We start from the raw sequence: 27,033 nt of genomic DNA on the forward strand, positions 1-27,033 counted from the left end.
CACTTTTGTATGTTTTTATTATAGAAAAAAATAAAAGGCTTACACTTGAATTCAAAAAGCAGCAGTATTTCATGAATTTGAAGAAATTACTACAGTGAAGTTGCTTTAAGAAACCTTTTGAGATTCAAGAAAAAAAAAAAGTAAAATGTCAGATTCCCCTCAGATAGCATTCTAAACTATTTGCATGACCACAATAAATCCCTTAATTGCATATCACTTCTGACATACCCAGTATATGATGCTCTTCTTTTCCCTATGCCTTGCTGAATACAGCTGAGAAAAGGATTTGGTGAAAATGGCAGTACATTTCAAGCTAAATTTTCAATAGTTCAGTACACATCTGATTGATAATACAATTAAGAAGTGCCTGAGATACATGTTTTTGTCTTGACTCCTGCAGTTGAATGTTACAATTGTAATGGATCCCAGTCTGATCTATTTCTTACACGGTATTTATAATTTTTAGGTCCATATCTCAGAAGATTTCTCAGCAAGGTCTTTGGATACTACTTTGATTATAAACACAAAAATAACCACAATAATGAAAGCTCACAGTTGAAACAGTTCCTTGCAGTGCAGCAGAATTCAGGTTTTTTGTGGGTGGTTTTTTGGTTGTGTTTTTTTTTTTTTTTAAATTACACATTATGGAATAAACAGTGGTGTTCCACTGACCACTTTCTTTTTTTTAGTCAAAAGCCACAGGTTTCCAGCCTCAGCCAAAATTAAACGTAATTCATTTGTACTTGAAAACTTATGAAAAGAGACAAATGAATAAAGCACCTTATTGCCTTAATAGTCCAGCATTTTGATTATTAGCACTGACTTGTGCTGAAGTCCAAGGAAACTTACAGGTTTGTCCTTAAATGACTTCTTTTTTCTTTAAACATAACACAGCTCTACATCAAGTAAAAGACATAAAGCACATTTTTTAAGCATCTCACTCTTCACATACATGCTAAAACTACTTCTCAAAGTATTCTGCAGATTTAAAAAAAAACATTAAAAAGCAAGGAACTCAACTTACTATTTACAACCAACTATGCAAATAAAATGGAAAACTGAAAAAAGGCAATTCACAGAGAAAATAAAGAAATGAAGGAACTTATCAGACACCTGCTATTCAAAATTCTATGAACTCATCTTTTCTTCTCCTCCCAAAAGGAAAAAGGGTTGACTCGAAATCAGACACAGAATTTTTCCAAAAAAATTCCCTGATCTCCTTAAACTTTACAACAGTAACAAAACTCTTTCAAAACTCTTTCAACTCATGCATCTATGTATTATACCCTTCACTGTAACTTTAAGCCAGCTGTTACCAAGCTACTTAACCAGAAGAACCAAATTTCTTTCCTACAAGGAAAAATTATACAATACATTTTAGCCGATTATGATTTATATTACCATCAGAACTTGTCTATTTAAGATTACCAATGTCTTAATTTAAAATTCCTTAACTTAGTGCTACAGTATGGTAATTTCTTGTGTGATCAAGCTGCCTTATGTGAGAAAATAATCTGCATTATACAGAAATATTACCTTAAAAGAGGAAAAAAACAGCATGAAGACTAAGAGGAGAAGCAACAGAAGTTTTGTTTCTATGGTACTGTGACATCAACACCAAAGGCTGCTTTATATTTTATCCTTGGAGATTAACCCCGGATACGAACTAATCCTTTTCACAGTCACTGGGTTGTAGCTAAAAGTGACTTTTATAACTAAATAGGTAACAAAAACGCATTATACTGACCAATCTGTATGAATGTTAATATTATGCTTCATTAACTCCCTCTTTCAAAGTAGGTAACAGTCTCAAACAGAAATATCAACACCAACTACCTCAAAGATACATAACAATCTCAATTAAATACTGTAAACATGTTTACACCGTTCAAAAAGCTTGTCACTTGGGAGTTTGGCAAAATAGATAAACAGTGCTTGCTTATACACCATTGCCGAATTTATCAAGTTGTACTGTGGTTTCAGAAAAGTGAAGATAAATTTCTACTAAAAGTCTGTGTAAGCACTCATACAAAAACAATTTAACAAGCAATCTTGCTCCAAAAAGGTTTATAACGTAGTCCTCCAATATTTTTAACTGCTAACACATCCTATATCAATTAGACATTCTTGACTGACAATAATTATATTAGTACATGATAAAACAGTCCTCTAATTTATAACAATTTATATTTAACTTGATAAAATAAAGTATTTTTTCAAAATAATGTGCAACATGTAGAACATGTGACTTCCTGGAAAAACTCTAAGTTGTCTTTAGCTATCAGGTTCTGAAAGACTTTACAGGTCTCTTTTAAACTTTCTTCATATTCAGCCTTAATTTTATCAGTGTTTAGCTGGGCTACATTATTAGTAGCTAATCACATACTAAGGTCAAGTTGCATTATCTTTATCTTGATGTTCTGGAAATGAACAATCCAAACCTTCCAAAACAAAAAGTATCAAGTCGTACCTGCAAATTCCTCCTCTGATAATCGTTAAAGACAATAAAGAACATCCATATTTCAATTTTTTTCCTATCAATATCTGAGCAAATTTGAACACATGCAAGTCAAAACTACCATAATGCAGACAAAAAGGTCCTCTTTCATGAAGATCATCAATAAATGACTATCTTCAATAAATAAGTCTATTTGGAAATTTTAGAGAATTTTTTGCTCAACTAGTCTTTTTTCTTTTCCAATAGGTCTTTCTGTTTAAGATCTCCATCTGTATAGTTTTCGTTCTTTTCCTCCTCTTGTTCTTCCTCACTGCCTTCATCTGTGAGCTCCCGATCACTGTTCTCCTTTTTAGCTGCCTCATGTTCATCTACCCCTCCATCTGTATCAGCTGTGCAGATTCCATAACACATAATGCTGATGACACCCAAGGGCAACCCAAAGAGAAAGCATCCCAGAAGCGGTGAACTCTTGAACACTGACTGTTGGAACACAAATTTGAAGTCAAAAAAACTTTCACTGAACATTCAAAATTACCACATTATTTCTCTTATTATTCTGTACGTTTATTCAGAAACATCTGAACTGAGTGAGCTTGCTGCAGAAAGGAGGTGTCATTTTAACTATTACTACAACATTCCAATAGGATGGTTAATGTTAACACGCCAACTACATATTTTATTGTTTGAAGCTCGATAAACAATTGTTTTAATAGCATTAAAATAACACTTTAAAACATTCAGTTTTAACTCTTATTTGTGCCTCATTCTCAAAAATTAGTTTGAGTCATCACAAATGATCTTGAGAAACACTGTTATTAGAGAACTTCCTATTAAAGAGTAGCTTGAAAGACTTCACTGAACAAGAGGAAGGACTTTTGGTTTCAGAAACTAGTGTCTGAACACTACACGCTGACAGAAGTTTGGAAGTTACACAAAGAAACATGCAAGTTTCAATTTAGATTCACAGCACATTTGTTTGTGTAGGACAAATGAACAAATTTACGTACATTTTCCCAATAAAATTCTGTTAAGCATTGCTAACCTCTAAGAAGAATTATAAAAATATTTGTTTCAAAACCACATCAAGTATAGTGTTTAATTCCCCTGTGCCTTAACTAATTAAATTGAAACCATAACATTTCTCAGAACATTAAAGTGCTATTACTTTCAGTCTAAGGAAGACAAGAAGGTCAAGGAGAAGATTTTGAATTCTTCTTGTTCTATCCTTTAAAATGTCATACTTTAATACAGAAAGGGAGTGAAAAAAATAAAGAAACTACATATATTCAACATCTAACACACTGAAAAATATTATTCAGACTTTAACCAAGTTAATTAGGCTTAAACTTCACATATATTACGTGTGCACGCACATGTGCATATAGGAACATGTTTCTATAAAGTATTTCTAAACTCTCTGAAAAAGGTTTGCATCTTTACTGGCAAGGTTATCATCTTGTTTACAAAAAATAAAACTTACCACTACAGTAGACTTGGCATCATAGATTATTCTCTTGATTCGTTGCAGAACTCCATCACCACCCTGTGCCTGAAATTTTAAATGGAACCATGTCAAAACTGCTGACACTTTGCAGTTATGATTCCAAAAGTTCATTCTTCAGACCTTGCAATGTTAAGTCCCTTTAGAAGGAAATGAAAAGTAATTACTCTTGCATCTCATGCTGCCCAGACACTCCAACTTCTCAAGCGTGGATAAACATTTCAACAGCCTCAAAAAATTCTCTCACAATTGGTTTAGACAATAGGTTCCAAGTCAACTGTCACTCTAACACATCTCAACATAGAGAAACACTAGAAGAAATTACCAACTGTTCCAATGCAACAATTACAGAATTGCAGAGATCTTCTGAACTTTCCTGCAGCTGAATGATATGTATTTATGGATAATGACAGAAGCAGTAAGAAAAATCTACGAAGCAATAAAAAGATATATAGGTATAATAAAAAAAAAGCTTTTGTCTAGGAATGATAGACTCTACCTGTGTTACCATCTAACTTAGAAGAGCCTTCAAAATACTATACAGGTCTGAAGGTAATTTGTGTATTGAACAGGATGAGTCTTCACCTTTCTCAACATGCTGAAGAAACAAATAGGACGAAAATTTACATTTTGGAGGAAGTCAACTAATCAGAGCATGACCCTGACCCAAGCCCTCCAAAACTACAAATAAAAATGAAAGACTCAAAGCTACCTAGGACCATACAGAAAGGAACAAGGTGAATAATCCAACACCTCCCAAGAAAGGGAGATAGGGAATGTTATACTCCTCCAAAATTTCACTGTGGTTCAGAAAGTTTGTTTTCTATACTAGTTTACCAGCGTACTTTAAAGACTGTCATTCCTCAAAAGCTATACAATCTCTTGGGCCTCAACATGGCTGAAGTAATACCATTTCTGTCTACAGACACCAGCTTAAATGAAATCACATCCTATATGAGCCCTCTCACATACATGTACAAGATGTGAATTCAGACAACTTTAATCATTCTAGCTGAAATATGGTAAACAAGACATAAGGGATATTATGACAAAAACACAAGACATCACAAATACAGAATTTCTCGAAGTTAAAAAAACTGGTTTAATTTGTTGTTCTCACCATAACGATATTTAAATAGAGTTAAATAAATGTAATAAAAACATAACTCAGAATTTTAAAGTGTAATAAAAATATTAAAGAAGTGAGAACTGAAGAACAAAGAGCCACCAAATAAGTTACTAGAAAACTCCTCGCCTTGCAACTGGAAACATGGCCAGTAAAGTCATGAACAGCAAGCATATTATAAGTCTACCCATATTTTATGTTGCTACATCAATTTGTCAGACTGAGTAAACCAAAGTACTCCATATGACTGAAACAACCTACAGCCTTGCTTGTCATTACACCATCTAGTAACCTAAAACTACTTTTATAACACAATGTGATTGTGTGATTCAGCTAACACAGTAAGCATTCAATACAAAGTGAACTGTCTTAAACCAACACAGGCTTCTTCTTCCAGAAGTCAGCCGAATGATTTGTTAGCACTGCCTCCCTTCATTGCAGGCTGTCTTGTTCTGTAAGCACAAATGAGAGCTCTGATCCACAATCTTTACTCATCCACATGACATAGCCTTCTGCCCAATTTACAGTCCACTGAATGTACAAGCAAACCTGAGTTTGTTTTGCCAACATTAAAAGAAAAAATTGACCAAGCCATCAATTCCATGGGGATTGATGAGGTTTGTTAAAAGATTATTTAGAGCAGTTAGATAGTAGTAAACTTGTGTCTGAAATATGCAAAGGAAGTATACCACTGTTTTTGAATTTGAACCTACCATTCATCAAGCTACTGGATTTATTAATTCATTGCCAAAAAAAAGAAGTTCAATTATGTACTCCAGAGAAATTTTAAACAAATATTTAAGGCAAAACAGGAGAATAAAAAGCTCACCATTTACCAGTGACAACAGTAAAAGAAATCAAGAGAAGTTAACATTATGCTCTACGCAATAAAGCCACTCTTGCTTTCTACCTGAGGTACTACAGTCAGAACTATGAGCAAAGGCACTCCTCAAGAACTAAGAATCATGCATTTATTGACAGTACCCAAGACAAGAAGGCAGAACAGGAAGAAAAAACACGACATGGCAACTAGAGTAACCAAATTCTTTTCCTACTTTAACATCTAATTAAATAAACACCAGCCACACATTTGAAGTCACAATGAAGACTTACTTCAGCCGTGCCATCCAAGATACTGTTAATAAACTGAACCATGTCTTCTGTATTCTCAATGTGCCTATCTGGTAGAAAATACTGCTGATTGGAAGTATTCAAAACAACAATAGTAGGGATTGTCAAGTCACTAGAAACATAAAACAGAAAGGTTAGAGATTTAAAGAAATACTGCCTACAACATTGCAATTCAAATTTCTACAGCATTTAATGGCATTCTACATCATTAATACTCTCTTCGTGTGTTCCTTATACCAGTTCCTTAAAGACAAGAAGGAAGAAGGAACTTAATGGTAAAAGAATGTTTCTCATTAATATTTTCCTTCTCATCTGTGCCAGTGAAGCTACTGAAGCTTACTGTATTTTACATGCCCATAGTGACTGTAAATCAGATAGCTTGTGACTTGCCCATTAGTAAGATCTCACAGTAGCTTTGCATTTGAAATGTACTATTAGTACAACACACTACATTAGTGCACAAAGGCAGAACTTTAATCCAAAAATTCAGTCCCAGTTGATCGGCTCTAATCAATCAACTTGTGTGTGTCAAGTCAAGAGAGGAAGACATACCAACTGAAGTTCTATTACATAGTTTTTAGATATAGCAGACAAACTACAGATTTTTTTAAACCATTATTAGTCATCAGTTGACATTCACATGCATAATCATTGCTAACGATCACAGAATCAGGAAGGGAGGTGAGGATTCCAAGACACCTACAGCTGACATTACAATGATGCTGCGTACCTCAGCTTCCACAAAGATGCATCTTTTCTTTCAGTAAAATACCTAATATTCTGCTTTCTTCTTTTGTGCACAGCTTTAAGTACTATCATTTAACTCAACAGAAGCATTCTCATCCACTGCTGAAGACAGAGATAAATGATAGTATCTACTAGTGGAGTTACAGGCAAATCAATAAGTGTATTTCTACCAGGGACTACTGGTGGAATTATTCTGTCCTTTGTGAAGAAAGGGAATTTGTTGCTATGCACATCTACAAGAATAAAACGTATTCTGCAATAGATTCCTTGTGCTTCCAGAGGCTTTTTCTACCTGTTTCCACTTGCTGCCATCTAGTGGAAAATTGAAGGACTGGCAATAACCTTTTACTCAAATTATTCAGGTAACCATGTGAACCACTTCTATCACTGAACAGATTTTGCTGCTTTCTTTTATTGCTTTTAAATTATGCTGGAAATGCATGTGTTTCATTCAAAAATAAAGTAAAAGCCTGTTAACAGCAACTTCCCCCAAGAAACACAACAAATTATAAATTCACGCATTTTGTAGATTAAGTTAGACAATCCAGTTGAACAGATCTAGCAATTATTACCAGATCACTACTGCTGTAAATAGCAGTTCTGTCTTATTTCCCTTCATTTGATTGTTCCTAGGGGTCTCATCTCCTTCTCTAGCTCCTTTGCACATCAGTTCTGGTACTCAGCAGACTACATAGTAAGACTTTTTTTTCTTTTTTTTTTTTTGAATCAGCAAAATAACCCCCCATATCTCCTTCCCAGAAAAACAAATGCTTTTATACCAGGTAAACAAGCTGACACATCTTAGCAGACAGTCAGATATCAGAGCCTGCACAGACAAGGCAATAATGAAGTGAGGAGGGTCTCATTTTTGACAACTAGAAAGCACTATATCAATAATCATACCATTTAACTTCAATTTAGACACAGCTGTTTTCAAATTACTTTTATTCAGGTACTAATCTGAATCTACACGCATTACACAGAAATACAGACTTAGTGCCTCCAGACTCTCCATGTATCTCCTAGAACTTTTAGTAGCACAAACACATTTGCACAGTTTAGAATGGAATATTTGCATCTCTATCTCAGTTTGTTATTCTGACCTTGTAGTCCTCTTGTGGTCTTAGATCTAGCATCCGCAACAGCTGCAAGATCAGACAGATACACGAAGACAGACACTGTATACTAGTGCAGATACTCAGGCTCTGTGCTTTGATCTCTCAGAGTGGGGCTTGGAATACTCTCCCATTACAGAGCTGGTGTATCAATCCATTACCCTCTTCCTTCACTCAGAAGGCCAGAGTAGAACAAGTGGTAAACAATAAATGCCAAGCAACCTAACTCTCCAATTATGTATTTTTGGAAAATAAGGGCAAATGTGAAGCATCTTGTTAAGCTATTTAGATATTTCAAAACGTAAAAAGTACATACCAGGTGCATACAGAATCATTTATGCATTTTATACTGCTTGCCTACACGTACATGTTTGTGTGCCATTTCAACTCTCAAATCCATGGTGAAACCAGGAATTAATGATATCTGTTAACTGATACTCCAGTGCCAGCTTCTGAACAGCTAAGACACCTATCTCTGGGTTTAGGAAGACATCTTATACAATCTCAGGCAAATCCTGTACTTCATTGTTCAACTGCTTTTCAGAAAACGATGGCTCATAAAGCAAGAGCCACTTAAACATCAGCCTTAAAAATGCACCAATAAGAACAAACGTGCCTCTCCAGAAATAAAAAACATAGCTAATGAATAAACATTTGTATGTCCTGTTACAACATGACATAACTTTTGATTTTGCTAGTGTCCTGTAAATTTAACCAAGGGGGAAAAAAAAGTTCTAATAGAGTAGTTAATTTACGAAAGTAAACCTGAAAGATGAACACTGACAATCAGCACTACCAGAAGGCCAAACTTCTAACATTAAATTACACAGCTTTAATTTAACAAACAACTGATACTATGTTATATACTGACTTCTGAGGACAGAATTTTTTTAATCCATGAAAGGCAGGACTTCTTCAGAAGGCTGTTTTAAATTATATTTAATTAGCAACAAATACAAGCAGAAGGAATACTGAAATAAGAATTTACTTACTCCATTAGTAAGCTATTAATGTAATCATTTCCATCCATATGGCCAAACTGGAAATCCCTATAAGAAATGCATAATAAAAAGAAACAAAACAGAATAATGGATTTCAGCATCAAAGTAAATTTGTGTTTAAATAACTGCAACTGAAGATGAGAGCAAACACTCAGCAATATAACAGAAAAAACTGACAATGCTGCAGGACAGTCAGCCGCCCAAAAACACTGTTAATGGAATGGTCTTATTAAAATCAGCATACAAATTCAAAAAACAGATACTGTAACATTTCTCAGGTGAAAAAATAACCGTCTTGGAAGGGTTAATGCAGAAGTTAAATTAAGATATTGTAGAAACGTCTGCATACCTGTGAAAGTGATCCCGATAATCTCTAGCAACTTCCTGAATAATAGATTTTAGTCTGGAGGGGGGAAAAAATAAAAAGAACAACACTGAAAATCCAGTATATACTCCATTAAAATCCAAACATTTAGATTTCCCCAGTAAGTGGGGAATAGTATCTCAACAGCACTTAGGATTCGCTACCCCTCAAACAAAAAAACACCTTGTTCATCTTGCCTTTACCAAACTTGAAAAAAAACAAACAAACAAACAAACAAAAAAACAGATGATCTGGGAAAATAGTATATATGGTATTTGAGTATTTTCTTAGCTTACTTCTGTGTGCAATCAGAAAGAGACAGAGGAAAGTCTTGTTCCTCCCAGTCTCTTCAGCAAGTTATAACTCAATCGAAAATGCTTTTTTTATGCAAGTTCTGCAAGTTAATTGTCAACCATCACTAAATTCATTTTAATGCAACTGAGATGAAGTCTTTTGTTTAACTTTACCAAGTTTATCTCAAAATTATGTGCATTCAGGTACTGTCTTCCATGTTAAAAAGTTATGCAATCACTGTTTGTTCCTGTGATTTCACTGGTAAGTGGGAGAAGAGTGATCCAGAAACATGCATCACCCCCCTGAAAATTCACATGAGCTTCAGAGCCATAAATTGAGTCAAGTCAGTATGCTGAAGTCATAATCTAGAGAACATTCACAAGTTAAAACCTTCCACTTAGCCTAGCATTTCTGAATACTTAAACTTCCAAAATTCTGTAAATCAGTGAAGTAGTTTTCCACCATATGAGCACATTTCTCCCACAGTGTCACCAATACTGAATTCTGTACCTGGTATGTTCCAGTGAAGAGTTTTTATCATCAATAACTGCAATAGCCACAAGTTTTCCTAAAATAAGGAATAGAATGCTTGAAACCGTTTAAAAATGAACACGCAAATACTGCAACATTTCTGCAAATACTCTATGAAATATAGGTATAACTATTTTTTTCACAACCATGTAAGAACACAGACATTTTATAACCTTTAAAACCTCAAACAAGTCAATGCATGCACTGAATATAAACTTCTTTTTAAATGGGAGGTAAATTATAAGGTATCCTGACCTGGAAAGAATCAACAGGGATAGCATTTCTTCTGCTACTTCCGTATATGCATGCCTTTAAAAGCAGTAGAAATCATTCCAGAAGTCACTTGCATGCAAAGCTCTCATTTAACTTGAAAAAAAAAATTTACCAAAGAAATGCTAAAGTATTCTGAAACAGAGGTCCATTTTGGCACTTGGTAGTCTTCCTTCCTCACCATATCTACTCTAAAGGTATCTGAATCAGAGATACATTTAAGTTCATCCACATACAAAATTTTAAAGTATGTTCATAAAACCATCAGTATTCCAAGAGTTAACATATAATTCAAGCAAAACCTACACTGCTGTTCAATTAAAAGCCTTACTTAGCTTTTGTGAATACCACAGGATTAGACATACTTATCTTTATGTTGTGAGTAAAGGACTAGTGCAGGCTTTGGATGAAGACTCTAGTTAGTAGAAAAGGTCTAACTAACTTCAAAAAACAGCAGACATCATTAACGCTAACTTTCAGAACAAGCAGTTTTTCGTTTTAGTGCTGTTTCTTAGTGTTCTTTATTTTTCCTTAATGCTTAAGTTCAGTTTCAGAGATCACAGACTTCAAACGTAACAGCATCTCACCTGTATCTCCAAGTTCATATAACGTGAAGCCATCTACATTAAGGTAACCTTGAAATCTTTCTCGATTTATCCAGGATGACAAGTCACCATCTTCATATTCTAAAAAACAAAGAACATTAGAAGTTAAAGACACATCATGAATTAACAAATACCTTTTTTTTTTTTGTAAGGTGAGCAATTGGATTTATTAATGTCCAGTGAGCAGTATGCTCTCATTCCTAAAATATTAGTATTAGGCAGAATGCTAAGTTTATAGTAAACTACTTTCATTGCTAAAATGCTCCAATTGCATGACCAGCTGACTTTACCTCAACTGCCCCCCTGTTCCCTCCCAAAGATTCCAAAAGAAGTGAAAGGCAGAGAAATAATTAAGTATTTCCTATACTCTACCAAAGATTTAGGCTGTAACTCCGCACATTAAACGTCAAAGTTTTATTCATGGAAATAATGTCAGCACTTCAGATGCAAACAGCATTCCCCCCGCTTCTTTTTGTTGTTGTTAGACACATTACTAGACATATCAATTTTAAAACTTCTCATGCTATTTTCAATTATTAAATAAAAAGTACAAAAAATTGATTTGATGACTCCTTTTTATCACGTCAAGGATAAACAATACTGTTCTAGGAGACAAGTGTGACCCACTACAGAAAGGAACAGTTTAAAACCCTAAGAAGAGTTTCAGACTAAGAGAAGAGATACAAAAATACACAAAGCAATGTTTGTGAACATTAAATGGAACAGAGGAGTCCAGAAAAGGTAGATTCATTAACAGCATTGTGAATGTAAACACAAATATTTATGTATAATTCACAATCAGTTATACTGAAGACTGTAATTTCAAATGCTAGATGTTCTGACCCATAAAGAAACATATGATGCACGTATATATACATACATATATAAATGTATATTAAATAAATTTGCATTAAATCCTAACATTGGGTAGAGTGAATCATCACTAATTTTAGGTTAACGCTGAACTGTCATAAGATTGTAACATGCAATTTCAAGTATAAAGCTTCCCACGGAGCTACATCCCTTACTGTGGAAAAAATACAGATGAGGCCAGAACTGAGAAATGAATTTTGCTAAACCATTTCCTTTATGAGATTTTCAACTTTTTTCTCAATTGTAACAATTACACATACAACCTTATCCAGCCTCTCATAACATGTTACACGTATAACTTTATCCAATCTGTTATAGTATAAATCAAATTATGCAAACAGTATATTTTTAGTCCTTTATGAGTAAAATTTTTACAAAATACATTAGAAAAAGCAAGCTTAAAACGCATATCCTCTTTTTATCTATATGATAGGCATTCTGTCAGTGGCATTTCAGAAACAGTACTATTCTCATGTGGACGTTCTAGAGTCTACAAGCTGAACAAGCCAGTCAGAATAGTTTATGCCACCTAAAATCATGCATCAACTGTTGCAGTAACAGTTCACATCGCCTTCACCTCTTTTTGGGAGGCACATTTTCAGAAATGGAAAAAATCACAGATTGAAAGTTCAACTGTTCTGTGCACGCTTGATCAGTTATCCAGGGAGAAGTTATGCTGCCTAATCCTTTCCCACTACCAATATATAAGTAACACAAATACAAAAGTCACATATGCTCAAAGCTGTCATTTAAGTCTCTCTAAATTTTAATATTGAGAATAAAGGCAGGATCAGTTTCCTTCACAGTTTTTAAAGGAAGAATTGCTGTACTAACTATACAGCCTGTATTATCAATACACAAAAAGCTACTTTACTGGAGTAAAGTACAAATCAAATTAAGTTCAAGAGAAAGATATGATGGTCAGGAAGACTATTTAGAGATAATCTGATTAAATGTTTGGAACAGTAAACTCATCTATTAGATATGATACTGTTTTTCTTTGTATCTGGATTTCCCAAAGCCTGTGTTAAGTGACTCCTCTTCAGCAAGAGTTTTCTTCTACTTTTCATGTAATTGATTTGGACAGTGAGTGAAGGAAAACATTTTAATGCCATTTTAATGTGTTTTAATGCCAGCAAAGCAATAATATTAGAAGCTGTGTCTCACTGAATAACACAAAGTAACCCCTTTAACTTCTACTTCAGTATGGATAAAAACCAATTCCTTCTCAAATGCATTTTGTTCCGTAAGTAATTTTTTCTCTATTCCTTCATGAAATAGCTGTTATTTATCACAAAATTGGGGAATTTCCCACCATCCCAACTTGACCTTCATAAAAATTCCGCTTCTTCCAGTTTCTCCATATATGTTTTCAGTATCTTGCCTTAAGGTAGTGTACACTTTTACTTACCATCATATACAAAGTAAGTTCCATCTTTGAAAACAACAACAGCAGGCAATTCAGGCAAGGTCACATACTGAAAGAGGGATGTTCTTCAATTAATCCACGGTAGAGTAGAATTTTTTTTAAACAAGCATCTCAGAAGTGTGGAAATGTAGCCCAGTGGAAAATTTTGAAACATTCTCTGTGTACATTTATAAACATAAACGCCCCCAATTTTCCACTATCACAAAGTAGTGCAACATAAACCTATTTTTGACAGGTAGGTCTCACAAACTAGAAACCAAGCAGGATTTTTAATAGTATCTGCAACAGCATGAAGAAAGTTTTATTGAAGTTTGACATTAACTTTAGACAGCTCGTAACATGAGGGTTCCATCAATCCTGTACTGTTCTCTGCTCTCAATTTGTGCTGTTGTCAGTATACCTGTCATACAGTTGCTTCTACTAAATGGTCAGTCAACAATACTGAATAGTAAAAGAGTAACACTGATAACATGTCCCACTAAATCTGGGCTATATTTCCTGTGGTTCAGGCTAATGGAAATACAAAGACATTTGTTGTTTCTGGGAAATATAAGAACAGTATCATGAGTACTTTTCTAATTGACACATGTTCTGTAATCATTCTACATTATCTTTCTTGGAACAAAATGTAAAAACTAATCGGCCTGTTATGTAATAGCTCATATTAATGAGCAAGAAGGTTAATTCTAGACATTGGAATACATAGATGGCTATAAAAAAATATGCTAGTTCACACTCTGCTAATCTGAAAGTAATTTCAAGGTTATACGTTGTCAGATTCTGAGCAGACATATATCCCATTTGGAGATAACTAGAAATGAAAAAGCCTCTTGATTTTGCTTCAGCACTTAAGTAACAACGATTAGACTAACAACAGTGGTAGCATTTTTTCATCCTTGTGATTAAATGCAAAATTATTTCCTTTCCATCAAAGAACCCAATCTTCCAAGAGCTACAGTAGGATTCTGCAGCCATCAGACTGGACAGACTAGTGTTTTGATCAGCTGTATTGCACACACTGTGAAGAACTTATTTTTCACTGAACTCCCTGATACTCATGGTTACCAGTGGCATCCCACACTCCAGACACTCAAACTAGTTATAAAAGTGGCTGGTGAAAGGGCTTCCAGGAGCAACAAGGGCTTTGCATCAGCTCAGAAATGAACTATACATATTTTTGAGTAGGTTTGTGATTTAACATAAATGTGATTTAACCAGTTTATTAACTGGTTTTATATTAACTGGTTCAGTAATATTACCGAACAAGCCATTTGTGCAATAAAATGTAAGTAAACAAACTTTGTTTTTTTTTTTTTCTCATACAGACAAAAAAATGGAATGTTAGTGTAATTAGTTTGAAATTTATCAAAGACAAATATACTGCAGTAAGCAATCTCTTGCTACCAAAACCTGCACAGGAGAGCTGTACCATTTCTATGGAAATAGTAGGAGCTGAACAGCTTACCTCAGGTAGCACATCTTCTGAGGCAGAAAAAAAGTATGTATAAACAATTAGTTCTGAAGCAACTTCAATGTATTTTTCCTGCAAAAATACAAACATTTTTTTTTAATGTCTCAACTTTGAGTATGCTTTAAAGGAATGCTTTGCAACTTACCTTATCTTCAAGGACTCATTAGAAAATATGGTTAGGACAAAAGATTGTGAAAACACTTATTAAAAGCATGTACTTTCTCCAGTCTCTAAACTTTTTAGACATTATTTTAAACTATGTCTGTGGAGAGCCAAAATAAATAACTTTATTTAATCAAGTTTCAAACCTTTAAAGGAGATTCCCCACCAACATACACAAAAAGTACACGATGCCTCTTTTGCACATGCTCGAACATATGCTGGCTAGGAAGTGGCCTGATAAGAGGTCTGGGAAGAAAAAAGAAAAGAAAAAAAAAATCTTAGTTTCTGCAAGCTGCAAAAACCCAAATAGAAATCCCCAAGAAAATGCACAGGTGGTTTCTTTTTCTAAATTTCCCTATTCAAATTCATTTTATTTAATTTATTATTTCAGTTTCTATTAAAAACTGAAAACACCCCCCCGATTACCTTGCTATGTTCCTCAAATAACACACAAATTTCAAGTCAGTATCTTTTTGTACAAAACGCTGTCACGATGTTAACATCCAAGCCATTTACCAACTATACAATCATTTGAGAGAAAAATTTCTGAATGTAAGGACAGCAGGCAGAGGACATAGTCTTCTAAATAAATATTCTTTAAAGATTCTAGTTATTAGAGATCACAGACACTCCTAAACTACAGAATTCTCAACAATAATTAAAACTTTAAATTCATATGAATGTCACTTGATATCTAAGGATGAAAGGAAGTAACTTGATTCTTTTTTCTCCCCAAAGGCCTCTCAGTATGAGTATTAAAATGATTCTGTCTTAGTAATGTCTCTATATATTAGCCAACATTTAGGGCAGTATCCTTGTCTCTGGCTTCCATGAGTTTCCTTTATCCATATTTTTCACTACTTTGAAAAGCCCTAGTTCTTAGTTCTTGCACCATAAAGAAGTGCAAGTATGACTAGTCAGTCTCTATTTGCCTTCTCCATGCCACTCAACAACAACCTCACATGCAACCACGTGTATATTGCACATAACTTTTCATGCCAATGACTTTTTTTTTTTAATTAATTGCATTTCTGGCCCACCTCAAAATCCTACAGAAGTCACAAGAAGTAGTCTCACAGAATTCTATACTTACCCTGCTACTCTATTAGCAAATTCAATTATATCATCTTTTGTTCTAGGTCCTCTATAGTTGTATGCCAAATCACCTTTTAAGCTGGATAAACAGGAAAGGAAAAAAAATGTAAAGAACGAGCACATATTAAGCCACAAATTCTGAATAACAGAGTAAAACCAACAAAGCTGTAGCTGCACATGTAGCCCTGCAGAGAAGGACCTGGGGGTTCTGGTGGACAAAAAAACTCGTTATGAGCCAGCAGTGTGTGCTTGCAGCCCAGAAGGCCAACTGCGTCCTAGGCTGCATCAGAAGAGCCCAGCAGGTCAAGGGAGGTGATAGCCCCTTCTACTCTGCCCTTCTGAGGCCCCACCTGGAGTGCTGTGTTCAGGTTTGGGGCCCCCAGCGCAAGAAGGATGTGGACCTGGTAGAGCAGGTCCAAAGGAGAGCCACCAAGTTGATCAGACGGCTGAAGCGCCTCTCCTAGGCTGAGAGTTGGGGATGTTCTCTCAGCCTTCAGAAGGGAAGGCTCTGGGAAGACCTCACTGAGGCCTTTCACTACTTAAAGGGGGCTTAAGAAAAGATGGAGAGTGACTTTTTTACATAGGCAGATAGTGCTAGGACAAGGGGGATCAGTTTTGAATGAAAGAAGGGAGATATGGATTCTTTACTCTGAGGGTGGTGAGGAAAAGTTTGCACAGAGAAGCTGTGGATGCCCCATCCCTCAAAGTGTTCAAGGCCAGGCTGGATGGGGCTTTGAGCAACTTGGTCTACTGGGAAGTGTCCCTACCCATGGCAGGGGGGTTGGAACTGGATGATCTTTAAGGTCCCTTCCAACCCAAACCATTCCATGCTTCTATTCTATGTAGAATTACTCAATCTTCACACTTTTATTAGTCATCTGTTAGCAAGTGATAAACAAGTTTATTTGTCAAATAATCAGCCAAAACAAGCTATCAGCAAAAAAACAAAACTCGTTAATGGAATCATCGAGTAAAAATTTATTTATAGAATACCTAACTTACTGATTTCTAAAAGTAATTACTATTTTTTTTCCTAGTGCACAGCAGTCGTTTACTTTGTAAAGACACCCGTCACTGGGAACATTTGCTTGTAATACAATAACAAAAACAAACACCAAAACTTCAGCATCACTTTTTTTCTTGTTGTTAATAACTGAAAAGTACCAAATGATCTGCAAAACCTTCTAAATATATCTACTAAACTAAGCACTTCCATGAAGTGTTGGTCAGTTTATTATTCTTTGCTGTCAGGGAATGCAATGTGTTTGCACTGTAAGTGTATTCAAGTAAGATTTACTACATTCTAACAGGGTTTTATTTGAATCCAAATAACTTTAGAAAATCCACATAAAGAAAGCAACCATTAAACCAATTTTCTATGATTCTATACGTCAATAAAGTTTTCATCCCTAAAGATTAATATGCGAAACGTCTGACCCATTTTTGAGAAACCTAAGTTGAAAAAATATATTATAAATACTATTTCCTTAAACAATGAACTGCTAAAGCCCAACATATTCAGTGAAAAGTAGCCAAAATTAATAACTCTTTATTTGACATGACCTTGTACTAGACTATACACTCCACATATTATAAGTACATATAATAACATTAAAGAAAAAAACGCCATAATATTATCCTCCATCAGTTTTTCAGTTAGTGAAGCAAGAAAAAAATGCCACATATATGCCCTTTGCCAAACTGCTCTCACATTTTACCCTACACAGTAACCACTACTGTCAATTACATAAGATTTTCAGGAACACTTAAGGGAAGGGAGTCGTAAATAAAAATAAGAAAGTGTAATCAGCAACTTATAGAAATAAATGGGAAGACTTAGGTATGCACTTACTGCCTGAATCACTCTTAAGGCAAAAAAAAAATTGGCACATAACATTCATTTTAATATTTCATTCTTATCATATATATGAAATATATATTTATAGACACTTTTAAAGTTGCATATAAAATAGAAAGCAAATGAATTCCAAATCTGCTAAACTATTTTTTTAAAAAAACAATTCAGTAATATCAAGCATCTTGATTAGAATTTCAAAGCAAAACACAGTCCAGCCAAAATCACTGATATCATCAAAAGGGGATGGTGCTTTTTTTGTTTTGTGTTTTTTTGTTTGTTTTTAAATAGAGAACACTTTCTTTTATGAGATCAGTTTTAGGAACGGTAACTTAAAAATAATTTAATGGGAAGCATCAACTTACAGCTTAATTGTTGGATAGCCTCGCACTCCAAATTCAGAAGCAATACCTGAAATACATGCATTAATGCCAAACTGAACCAAATGTTTCCTGCTCTCCTAACTTCAGGCTTAAACAGTGCTTACTATTCAAGCCACATAAATAAACAAAAAGCCTACCAATGAGTTCAATATTAATTATTTCCTTTCAAAATTTGCTGTTAGAAAACTTCATTACATTTGGGACCTCCTTCTGTGGTACTGCAGGCTCCCAGCATAGACTCCAGATTTAGATGCCATAAGTAAAATTGCATGAGAACCAACTTCACCAGAAATAGAGGCTTTCTAAACAATCAGTCACTTACCTGCTGCTTGCTAATTGATAAAAAAAAAAGAAAAAAAGACTATAGCAGCACTTTTCCAGACCCCACCCTGCCTCACATTTGTCATTTACAGTATAATTTGCAATATCCTCTCCAGTTGTGAACGCAAACTGCCACCTTAAACAATACCTTCCAGTCAATTCAGTGTTTTCCAGAAGTTAAAATAAGCACTCTTAAAATAAAATAAAAAAATCTAGAATAAGTCTAACTTCTAACAATGCCTCTGCAATTCCCTGCCGAGTGTGGGGGCAGGAAACACCAAAAACCTGCACTAAAAATGCACAAAAATTCCATACTTTTAAGCATGAACATTCTGAAGCTACCAACCAGATGCCAGAGGAGCAAATATGGGAGGACCTGTGTGCAGGGCTATGCATAACAATTCAGAAATTGTGTCTTAAGATTGTTTGCCTGGGTCAAAAACCTAACTGCACAGAACAACAAATTAAACTAGCAATTCACATACTTGCATCTAACTCAAAGAAGACGGATCTAAGAAACACACAGACTATGCTCAATTTCATTCTGATCCTTTCCTCTCATATTTGTTTTGTAAAAAAACTAGAACACATTATGTGTATTAAAATATTCAATCACAAGAGCTGTCGTTAGGTAGATTATTTCCCCTTGCAGAGATCTTAAAGCACAGTTGAAAAAACTACAGAATAGACAGGTTTGATTTTTGTTTGGGTTTTCAAAAGATTCCAGCCATGGAGATTGCTAAAATTTTCTTAGCATCACAGAAGAGATTTATTTACACCCTCATCATCTTCTGGTGATACGAAGAATGCAGTATAGGCAAACAGCAGCAACTATGCTAAACCCAAGCATGATTTATTTTACCTTTGATTGCATTCAGTGGACTTCTAAGGCAAATCTGCACAAAAATTCAAGTGATAGCAACAGAATAGTCGCCTGGTAAGGTAAAACTGCTGTATCCTCATTCCATATAGCTACCAGAGGCAAAATTTATTGAATGCGTTATATACATTTAGTTTCCAACTCAACATTTGATGACAAGCTACCCAAAGTTCAGATAGGTCACGATGCTTCACATTCCTATTGGGAATACAAATTATTTACAGCTAACCACTCATGTTCCTTCACAGTCATGTGTGTGCGCCCAGCTGCATTTCCTTCTGATATTCTCAAGGTTGAATTACCTTGATTTCATAAAGCCTTTACATTGGGAAAACATTTCCCCCAACCAAACAATACTTACTAGAAAAGGAAGTTGCATCCATCTTCCCAACTCTTACTGGAGAGCCCATGTTTTTCATTTCTATACCCACTTCATTCCACACTGGCTCCAATTTCTTGCAGTGGCCACACCAAGGTGCATAAAACTGAGAAGGAAATACATTGCATTAAAAAAAAAAAGGAGAGAAGTTAATTAGCCCTCAGATACAGTAGAAAGATTTATTTTTAAGCCTGCACGTTACTTACAAGGCTGAAGTGACAAACTGAGCTTTTACGATTTGGTGATGCTTTTAATATGAAAGCAGAAGTTTGAAAAGAATGCACTCAGTTGCTGCACTATTATACCATTTCTTCTTTATAAAAAGAAACTTGTGTAGCAACTATTTAAAAAAAACTCTCAAAATACTTTCCTCTATTTCTGGAAAGTTAAAACATCATGTAATCAATCTATCCAGGAATATGAACTTATTTGCCAAATGTAAGAGGATATGCATACTTCCCAAAGCTGTCCCTCTGGATTTCATTTTTTTCAGGAACCACCTTTATACAAACATAGTGTAAAATCAATCCCATTTTGTCAAGGCCAAGCAGATCTGGGAGACTTCACTTTATCTTTCTGCCTATGCCTTCCTGCAACACCTCAGTAAAATTAACAGGGAAGATTCCAATGTAAATTTCAATGTATAACAAGATCAGGTGGCAAGCAGATGAAGTTGGATTTTGTCTAATCAATCCTGAAGCAGCATATATGGTTTTCACCACTCGAATATCATATCTTTATTATCTTTCCAAGTGTGTTGGAAAGAAAGAAACCTTTCGTATATTTGATGTTGTAGCGCTAAATATCTAGCACAAATTAGCTGATGTAGCTAGAATGGAATTGTAAAAAAAATCTGCATGCAGGTTATTAATTACCTCCTCACTGTGTTAGACAATCTGCTTTCCTTTTTAAGGACTGTAAAATATAGGATGAAGCCTGTCTGCATTCAATACTCAGTCTAAATCCTGTTTCATTCTGAATAATGCAGGAAGATTGCTTATCCATCCTGTCAGAAGAATAGTCACGTAATTTTTCTGCACCACATACAAATGAATTTCCAGATGATGAAGCACCCTTACTACAGAGTAACATCATACATTTTATGCTTTGATTTTTACTAGCTTGGTATGAAATGAAGAGCAAGTCTTCAATTTTTTCCTCATATACTCACATCTACAAGCCAAATGTCATCTTTACGGTTTTCTTTAAACCTAGAAGGGAAGAAAAAATATATCTGAATATATTAATATATCTGGAAATAAATATATGAACTGTATGTGCAAAGAAGTAAAAGTCTACAATTAATCCATTATAAAACTACAGATACTAGATTTCTGTTTTGTTTCTTTCTTGGAATGGGGAGAAGGTGTGGAAAAGGAGGAAAGTTTTTTTTCATTAAAACAGCTTCTGCATGTGCACAACTATTTTTTAAATCAATTATGCTTTTATGACCGTTTGCCAAGACCAAAAGCAAACTAGAACCCAAAAAACATATCAAAACCTCAAAAAAAATTTGATTACGATATGTAAGCTAAGCAGGAAAAGTGTTTTCTTGCTATTCTTGTTATATTAAACACTGCATACTGTTAACTATTCAGAATACATAACACTTTTGTAGATGAACTAATTCACTTTCCTAGACATTGGTTTACACTGTTAATCTTAGCTTTACTGAATGTACAGTAAATTATTTTTGTGTTACATGCAGAGCAATTTTAATTCAACATCCTTCAACATTCTACCTCTCTACTCCTTTTCATCCACTACAGGTGTTATCAGTTTAAGTTTTTATAAAAGTTAAATGAAAAAACTTAATGGAAAATAAATAATTTGAAAATAAAACTGATGAAAACCATGGATACACTGGTACTATTGAATACTCTAATGATAGAGCAATGACATCTTAGTGAACTGACTGACTATCTTTACTAACAACAAATCTGTCGCTAAATGCAAAAAACTCCAAACAAAAATAGAACATGATGCATCAAAATCCCAGGGTACCTCTTGAAACGTTATTTACACATTTCACTGCACTGTTGTCACTACAAAAAAATCATGGAAATTCTCTCATTACTTAACTATTTCTATTTTGAGAATTAAATAAACTACATTTTTTATGTAAGGTTGTTTCTTGTTATAAAAAGATGGGCTTTCATAAAAGTGACTAGAATTGGGAGAAATTACAGAGCCGTTTGAAACTTTTAATTACAAACTTACGGTGGTAATTTGAACCCTTTTTTGTTTTATTGATGGCATATCAAGGTTGCAACACTTAAAGTGGAAAAGGTATTTTTAGTGACTAATAGCTACAGTAAAGCAACACTTTAAAGTCATGATTACTTTAGTACATTATCTCACTAAAAACGTGCTACAGAGCTAGTGAGAACTAGTTAGAGCCTAGCATCTCTTGAGAACTCTAATGAAGCTCCAGCTACCTTCCAATTATGAATACAAATAATTGCTTATGATGCAAGAGGCAGAAAGCAGCTACTGAAGCATCAGGTACTGGGCTAAACTTGCATTTAGAGCATCACCTTTAGCATGTAAAAACAAGAATTTACAATGAGTTGTTCTCCCTGTCACAGTATGACTATATTCCAAGAAACTGTATTGAAATTGTACAGAACACTAAAGCACTTGGAAAGGTAGGCTGAAGTCTTACAAAACTAGTATACAGCAAGAAAATGAAAGAAAGGGACCACCTGAAGACTGTACATTCCAATGAAATTTAGTAATTTTGCCAACACATTCACTGGGCCTAAGAAAAAACTAATCATTATTAGAATTGTAGTACAAGTTGTACAGCTGATTTAACAGCATCTATTTAGTTAAAACATCAACATCCACAGAAATTAAAATCCAAAGCATAACATTACCAAAACTAGCCTGACAGTTGTTTTTGTCAATGATTAAATTATTAGACCATATCAAAGCAGCTATACACACTGTTGAAGAAAAAATTATCTGTACAAACAGGTATTTCAGCATTTTCTACAGGTGCTGTTTCTAGGCCCTGTAAATACATTCCCAAGAACAAAATTTTAGTGTTTCCTTGTTAACTGTCCTATGTAATCCTCTTGCAGTCAGTAGACACAGGTATAGTCATAGTGGTGGAAAGATGATACAGGTGTTGCATATCCTTGAAACAAAATGATTTGTCTCAAAAACATACCACCTCCCAACATTTGGAGGAATACTATGTAATCAAATGTTCCCTCACCGCCATTTAAATACATACCCCATAAAGAAGACCGTCAAAATTTCAAGGGACTTAAAACCAACCCAGCTGCTGCTTCCACTCCCCCCTCTCCCTTCTCACTTCTCTTGCACCATTTCTGATGATTCTGATCCTGGGCCAAGCTCCGACAGCATCCTCACAAACAGTGAAAAATACTTCCTTTTCAGTCAGGTCACTACCGCTTCATTATCACATTGCAACAACTCAGCAAGTATTGCAGGATGAGTACTGATCTGAGGCAGCCAGCAGTAAGGTTAGAATAAATTGATAGGAACCATCCATTTTATTTTTTTTTAAAGAGCTTTCATTAGCAGCAAAAACTACATATATTTTGGGTATCCGTAAAATTGGGAAACTAGAAACTTTTACCAGTCACTGCTCACAATTTCTTCTTTTTTTTCTTCCCCCCCACAATTTGCCAGTTAGCTAAAAAGCAAAAGCTATCCTGAACAACTTACTACTTAATTCCTATTCCCAACTGTAAACTCTGGCATTGCTATAGTTAAATAGTTGAAAAGAGTTCTAAAACAGGATTTTCTTTAATCAGCTATTTCACAAAAGTTACATGACTACAGAATTATGCTTCTTTACTCCAAACAATTACATTTAAATTTACACCTGTGGAAACATGATACGGGAACATGATGTGGGAGCAGATGCACATTACTTTATTCACTTAGTCTCTTTACCTTCAGTATGAGATATGAAAATATGAGGTATGGAACAAAAACAAGCTTTGAAAATCAACTCCAAGTGGTTCCTGCGCTCCAGCTACTCTTTCATAACACTTTAAACCCCAGTCAGAGATACTGAGGTATCTATCTCTCTTTGATGCCCTTTCAATACATTCCCACTCCCTCCCCCATAACTTCATTGCAACTCATTTGATCCTATGATTGTCTGCTCTAGCTGAATCAGCAGTACATTTAAAACACAAGTGAATGGTTTTTGACCCCATAGCTAAATGGGGCAATTTATCATGGACTGAAGCCTCATGAAATTGCCTGTGACTGACTTAAGTTTATTACAAAGCTGCTATCTAATGCCTTTTCTGACAGAAAACACTTCCTATACTTTCTATTTCCACCCTAATAATCACGCTGCTTTCTAGTACTTCAGACCAACTTGCTGATCTGACCAAAAAAAGTTATATTCATTTTCAGAAAGTTAGTTTTTAGCGGGAACAGCAAGTACATCGCCACAGAACTACTACAGTGAAGCAAATAAGGGCAGTACACAACTAGGCTAAGAGCAGGAGTACCCGTTTCAACACTTTCACCACGTTAGGGCTACATTTGCTGTAAAAGCATGTTTTTACACTGGAACACAACTGGCACTTCAAGCAGCCATGGGCCAGTTGAGCGAGCCTGCTTTTTTCCTCTTCCGTTTCTGGCCACGCATGAACACACATTTACCCTTCCTTCCAACTCCCTGTGGCAGCCACATGGCAAAAGCAAATGCAGAATTTAGTGAAGCATAATCAGCTTTAATTTGGGATGGCTATCGGGTCACCAGCATTCTTTCTTTTCTAGTGGAATAAATACAAGAAAGCCTGAGAACACTTTTACAAACGGCACCCGTAACAATACCTCAAAACAAACCCTTAAAACTAAAACATTCCCCAGCTTAGTTGATGACAACTACTAAATGAAAGCCACGGCCTTTCTGCTATTCATTTTAAGGAAGAAATGAACTTTTGCGGTGTAATTTTCTGGACTACCACACGCTGCACAGAACCATCGATCCTGGGTATGTGTCCAGGTACGTTTTTTCCACCCCGCCCCCAAAAGCCATCCAACACTTAATTCAAGACCCCCCCAGCACTTACGATTCATCCAGGTCCTCTACAAAAACCGCACCTGACGATGCCAGCGCGAACGCAACCACCGCTAGGCAAAGGAAAAGCGTACCGTGAGTAATCCCCGCCGAGCTCTGCGAGCTCCCGCAGCCGCCTCCTTCCTCCCTCTCCCCCTGCGCCTCCGGGACCCTCCCGCGGGACCCTCTCGCAGCCCCCAAAACCCTCCCCGAGCCCCGGCTCCCTGCGCAGACCCCCGCCTCCACCTGCCGCCCAGAGGGGGCTGCCCAGCCGGCCGCCCGCCGCCGCTGCCATGTTGCGAGGAGCCCCGGCAGGGCCGGAAGGGGAAGCGGCGGGCGGCGGCACCGACCTCTCACCGCCGCGCATGGGCGCAGGAGGCGGGCGGAGGCTGCTGCCTGAGGGGGTAGCGGCGGCCGCGGCCCTGGCAGCCATAGGGCTCGTTCCTGTCTTTCTTGAGGGTGTCGCAGGGTTTGGGTAGCTGTGTTTGGGAACGCAGAGAGCTGGGGCACTCGAAAACTGGTTCTTCAGGCCTTGAAGCATCCCCACGGTCTCTGCCTTCGGTTGCAGGTGGAAGGCTTGCCCTCGTTTCTGAGGCTGCACGGTGCAGAGCCTGCCGAGAACCCGGCATTGTGATCTCACCCACGGTTTGCAGAGTTGGGGGCCTCCATACCCTCGCATTAAATAAAAACTATGTTCCAATTCCTTGAAAAGTGAGTTTCAACTGATCTCTACCATGTCTTTGAGCGGTAGAAGGTCATACTGTACTGCTTACTGATATATCAGCAGCCCTCCTTCATCACGTTCATGAAAAACACAGGCTCTCTTACTGCTTCTTTATGTCATTCATTTTAATTTTCTTCATCCTTTGAAACCTGTTACAGGTTGTCGTATCCTCAGCTAGCTTGCTTTCAGTACAGATTTGCAAGTCCTGGAAGGGCAAGCAATCCAGCTAAGAAACCTCTTTAAAAAGGCATCTTTTTCATACCTTCCATACCATTTTTTTTTGTTTTAAAAAAAAAAAAGGCAGGGTTTTGATCTTTGACTGCTCAGTCTACATAAGACAAGACTCAGACGGAAGCTTATTAATGTATATAAACAGCTGAAGGTTTAAAGGGAATTGAGCAAGGCTCTTTCCTGTGGTGCCCAGTGCCAGGTCAAGAGGCAGTGGGCACAGACTGGAAGACAGGTCAGGAGGTTCCCTCTGAACATTAGGAAGCACTTCTGTGCTGTGCAGGTGACCATCAATCAATCCTCTGTCTTCAAAGGCTACCTGGACGTGGTCCTGGTCTCTGGATGTCCCTGCTTGAGCAGTGGGGCTGGCCCAGATGACCTCCAGAGATCCTTGCCAACCTCAGCCATTCTGTGATTCTGTTTTATTGTTGCTTTTCACTTTTGCCTCCTTGTGGATAACTGCTAACATGCTTTTCTCCCCCATTCTGGGGTTACTTTCCTCAGCCATACGAGAAAACGTTTGAGGTTATGATGGGGAGAAGGATAAATCCGTTCCAGTGAGAATTCAGTTCCTCTGACTTCAGCCTTTAAGTCTCTTTTTCTAATGGCAGGGTCTACAAGCAGCAAATATTACAGTTGCCTCACGTTTGGGCTCCTCTGTGTGTAAGCCAGGTGCGTATGTAGATACATGCGCTACTTCTCTATCATAAAAAATAAAATAATGCTCTGTGGCTGTAGCATATTGGACTCATCAAATAATACCAAGAATTTTACAGCCCTTTGGAAAGGCCAGTTACCATGTCATAACTTTATTGGTTGAGAAATAGGTCAAGACTTGTAAGTGCATGTCATAGCTCACATTAGTATTTAAATTATCTGACTCTGGCCTACAATAGGCATCTTTTTCTTACTCAAGTTTTTCTGAAAAATTACACAGTATTATGCACTTTAATAAGACTGTTTCACACTTTATTTTTTTCACAGGCAGTGGGAGAACTAATGAGTTGCCAACATCTGTAATGAATAAACTGTGA

General features: G+C 36.1%; 1 protein-coding gene across 3 annotated transcripts; it reads right to left on the reverse strand.

The window, feature by feature from the left end:
• TMX3 (thioredoxin related transmembrane protein 3) lies at positions 1–26,004 on the reverse strand. Of its 3 annotated transcripts, XM_083823519.1 has the most exons (16): positions 25,294–25,964; positions 25,061–25,121; positions 21,163–21,202; positions 19,974–20,097; positions 18,394–18,439; positions 16,172–16,252; positions 15,225–15,324; positions 14,911–14,988; positions 13,428–13,494; positions 11,126–11,224; positions 10,248–10,305; positions 9,429–9,482; positions 9,071–9,127; positions 6,199–6,328; positions 3,939–4,007; positions 1–2,938 (listed from the first exon to the last, which is right to left on the reverse strand). In XM_083823519.1, exons 1-16 carry the CDS (start codon positions 25,724–25,726, stop codon positions 2,681–2,683), a joined length of 1,755 nt encoding a protein of 584 aa, XP_083679645.1. In that variant the 5' UTR covers positions 25,727–25,964; the 3' UTR covers positions 1–2,680. The 3 variants fall into 3 exon arrangements, with proteins under 3 accessions (XP_083679645.1, XP_083679646.1, XP_083679647.1); XM_083823520.1 differs by lacking the exon at positions 1–2,938 and having other exon boundaries at positions 3,959–4,099; positions 25,294–25,997; XM_083823521.1 differs by lacking the exons at positions 1–2,938; positions 3,939–4,007; positions 6,199–6,328 and adding an exon at positions 6,341–6,752 and having other exon boundaries at positions 25,294–26,004.
• Between the last annotated feature and the right edge of the window lie 1,029 nt (positions 26,005–27,033).

Source organism: Anser anser (genome assembly GCF_964211835.1).
Source record: "Anser anser genome assembly, chromosome: 2".
In the NCBI taxonomy this organism is placed as follows: domain Eukaryota; kingdom Metazoa; phylum Chordata; class Aves; order Anseriformes; family Anatidae; genus Anser; species Anser anser.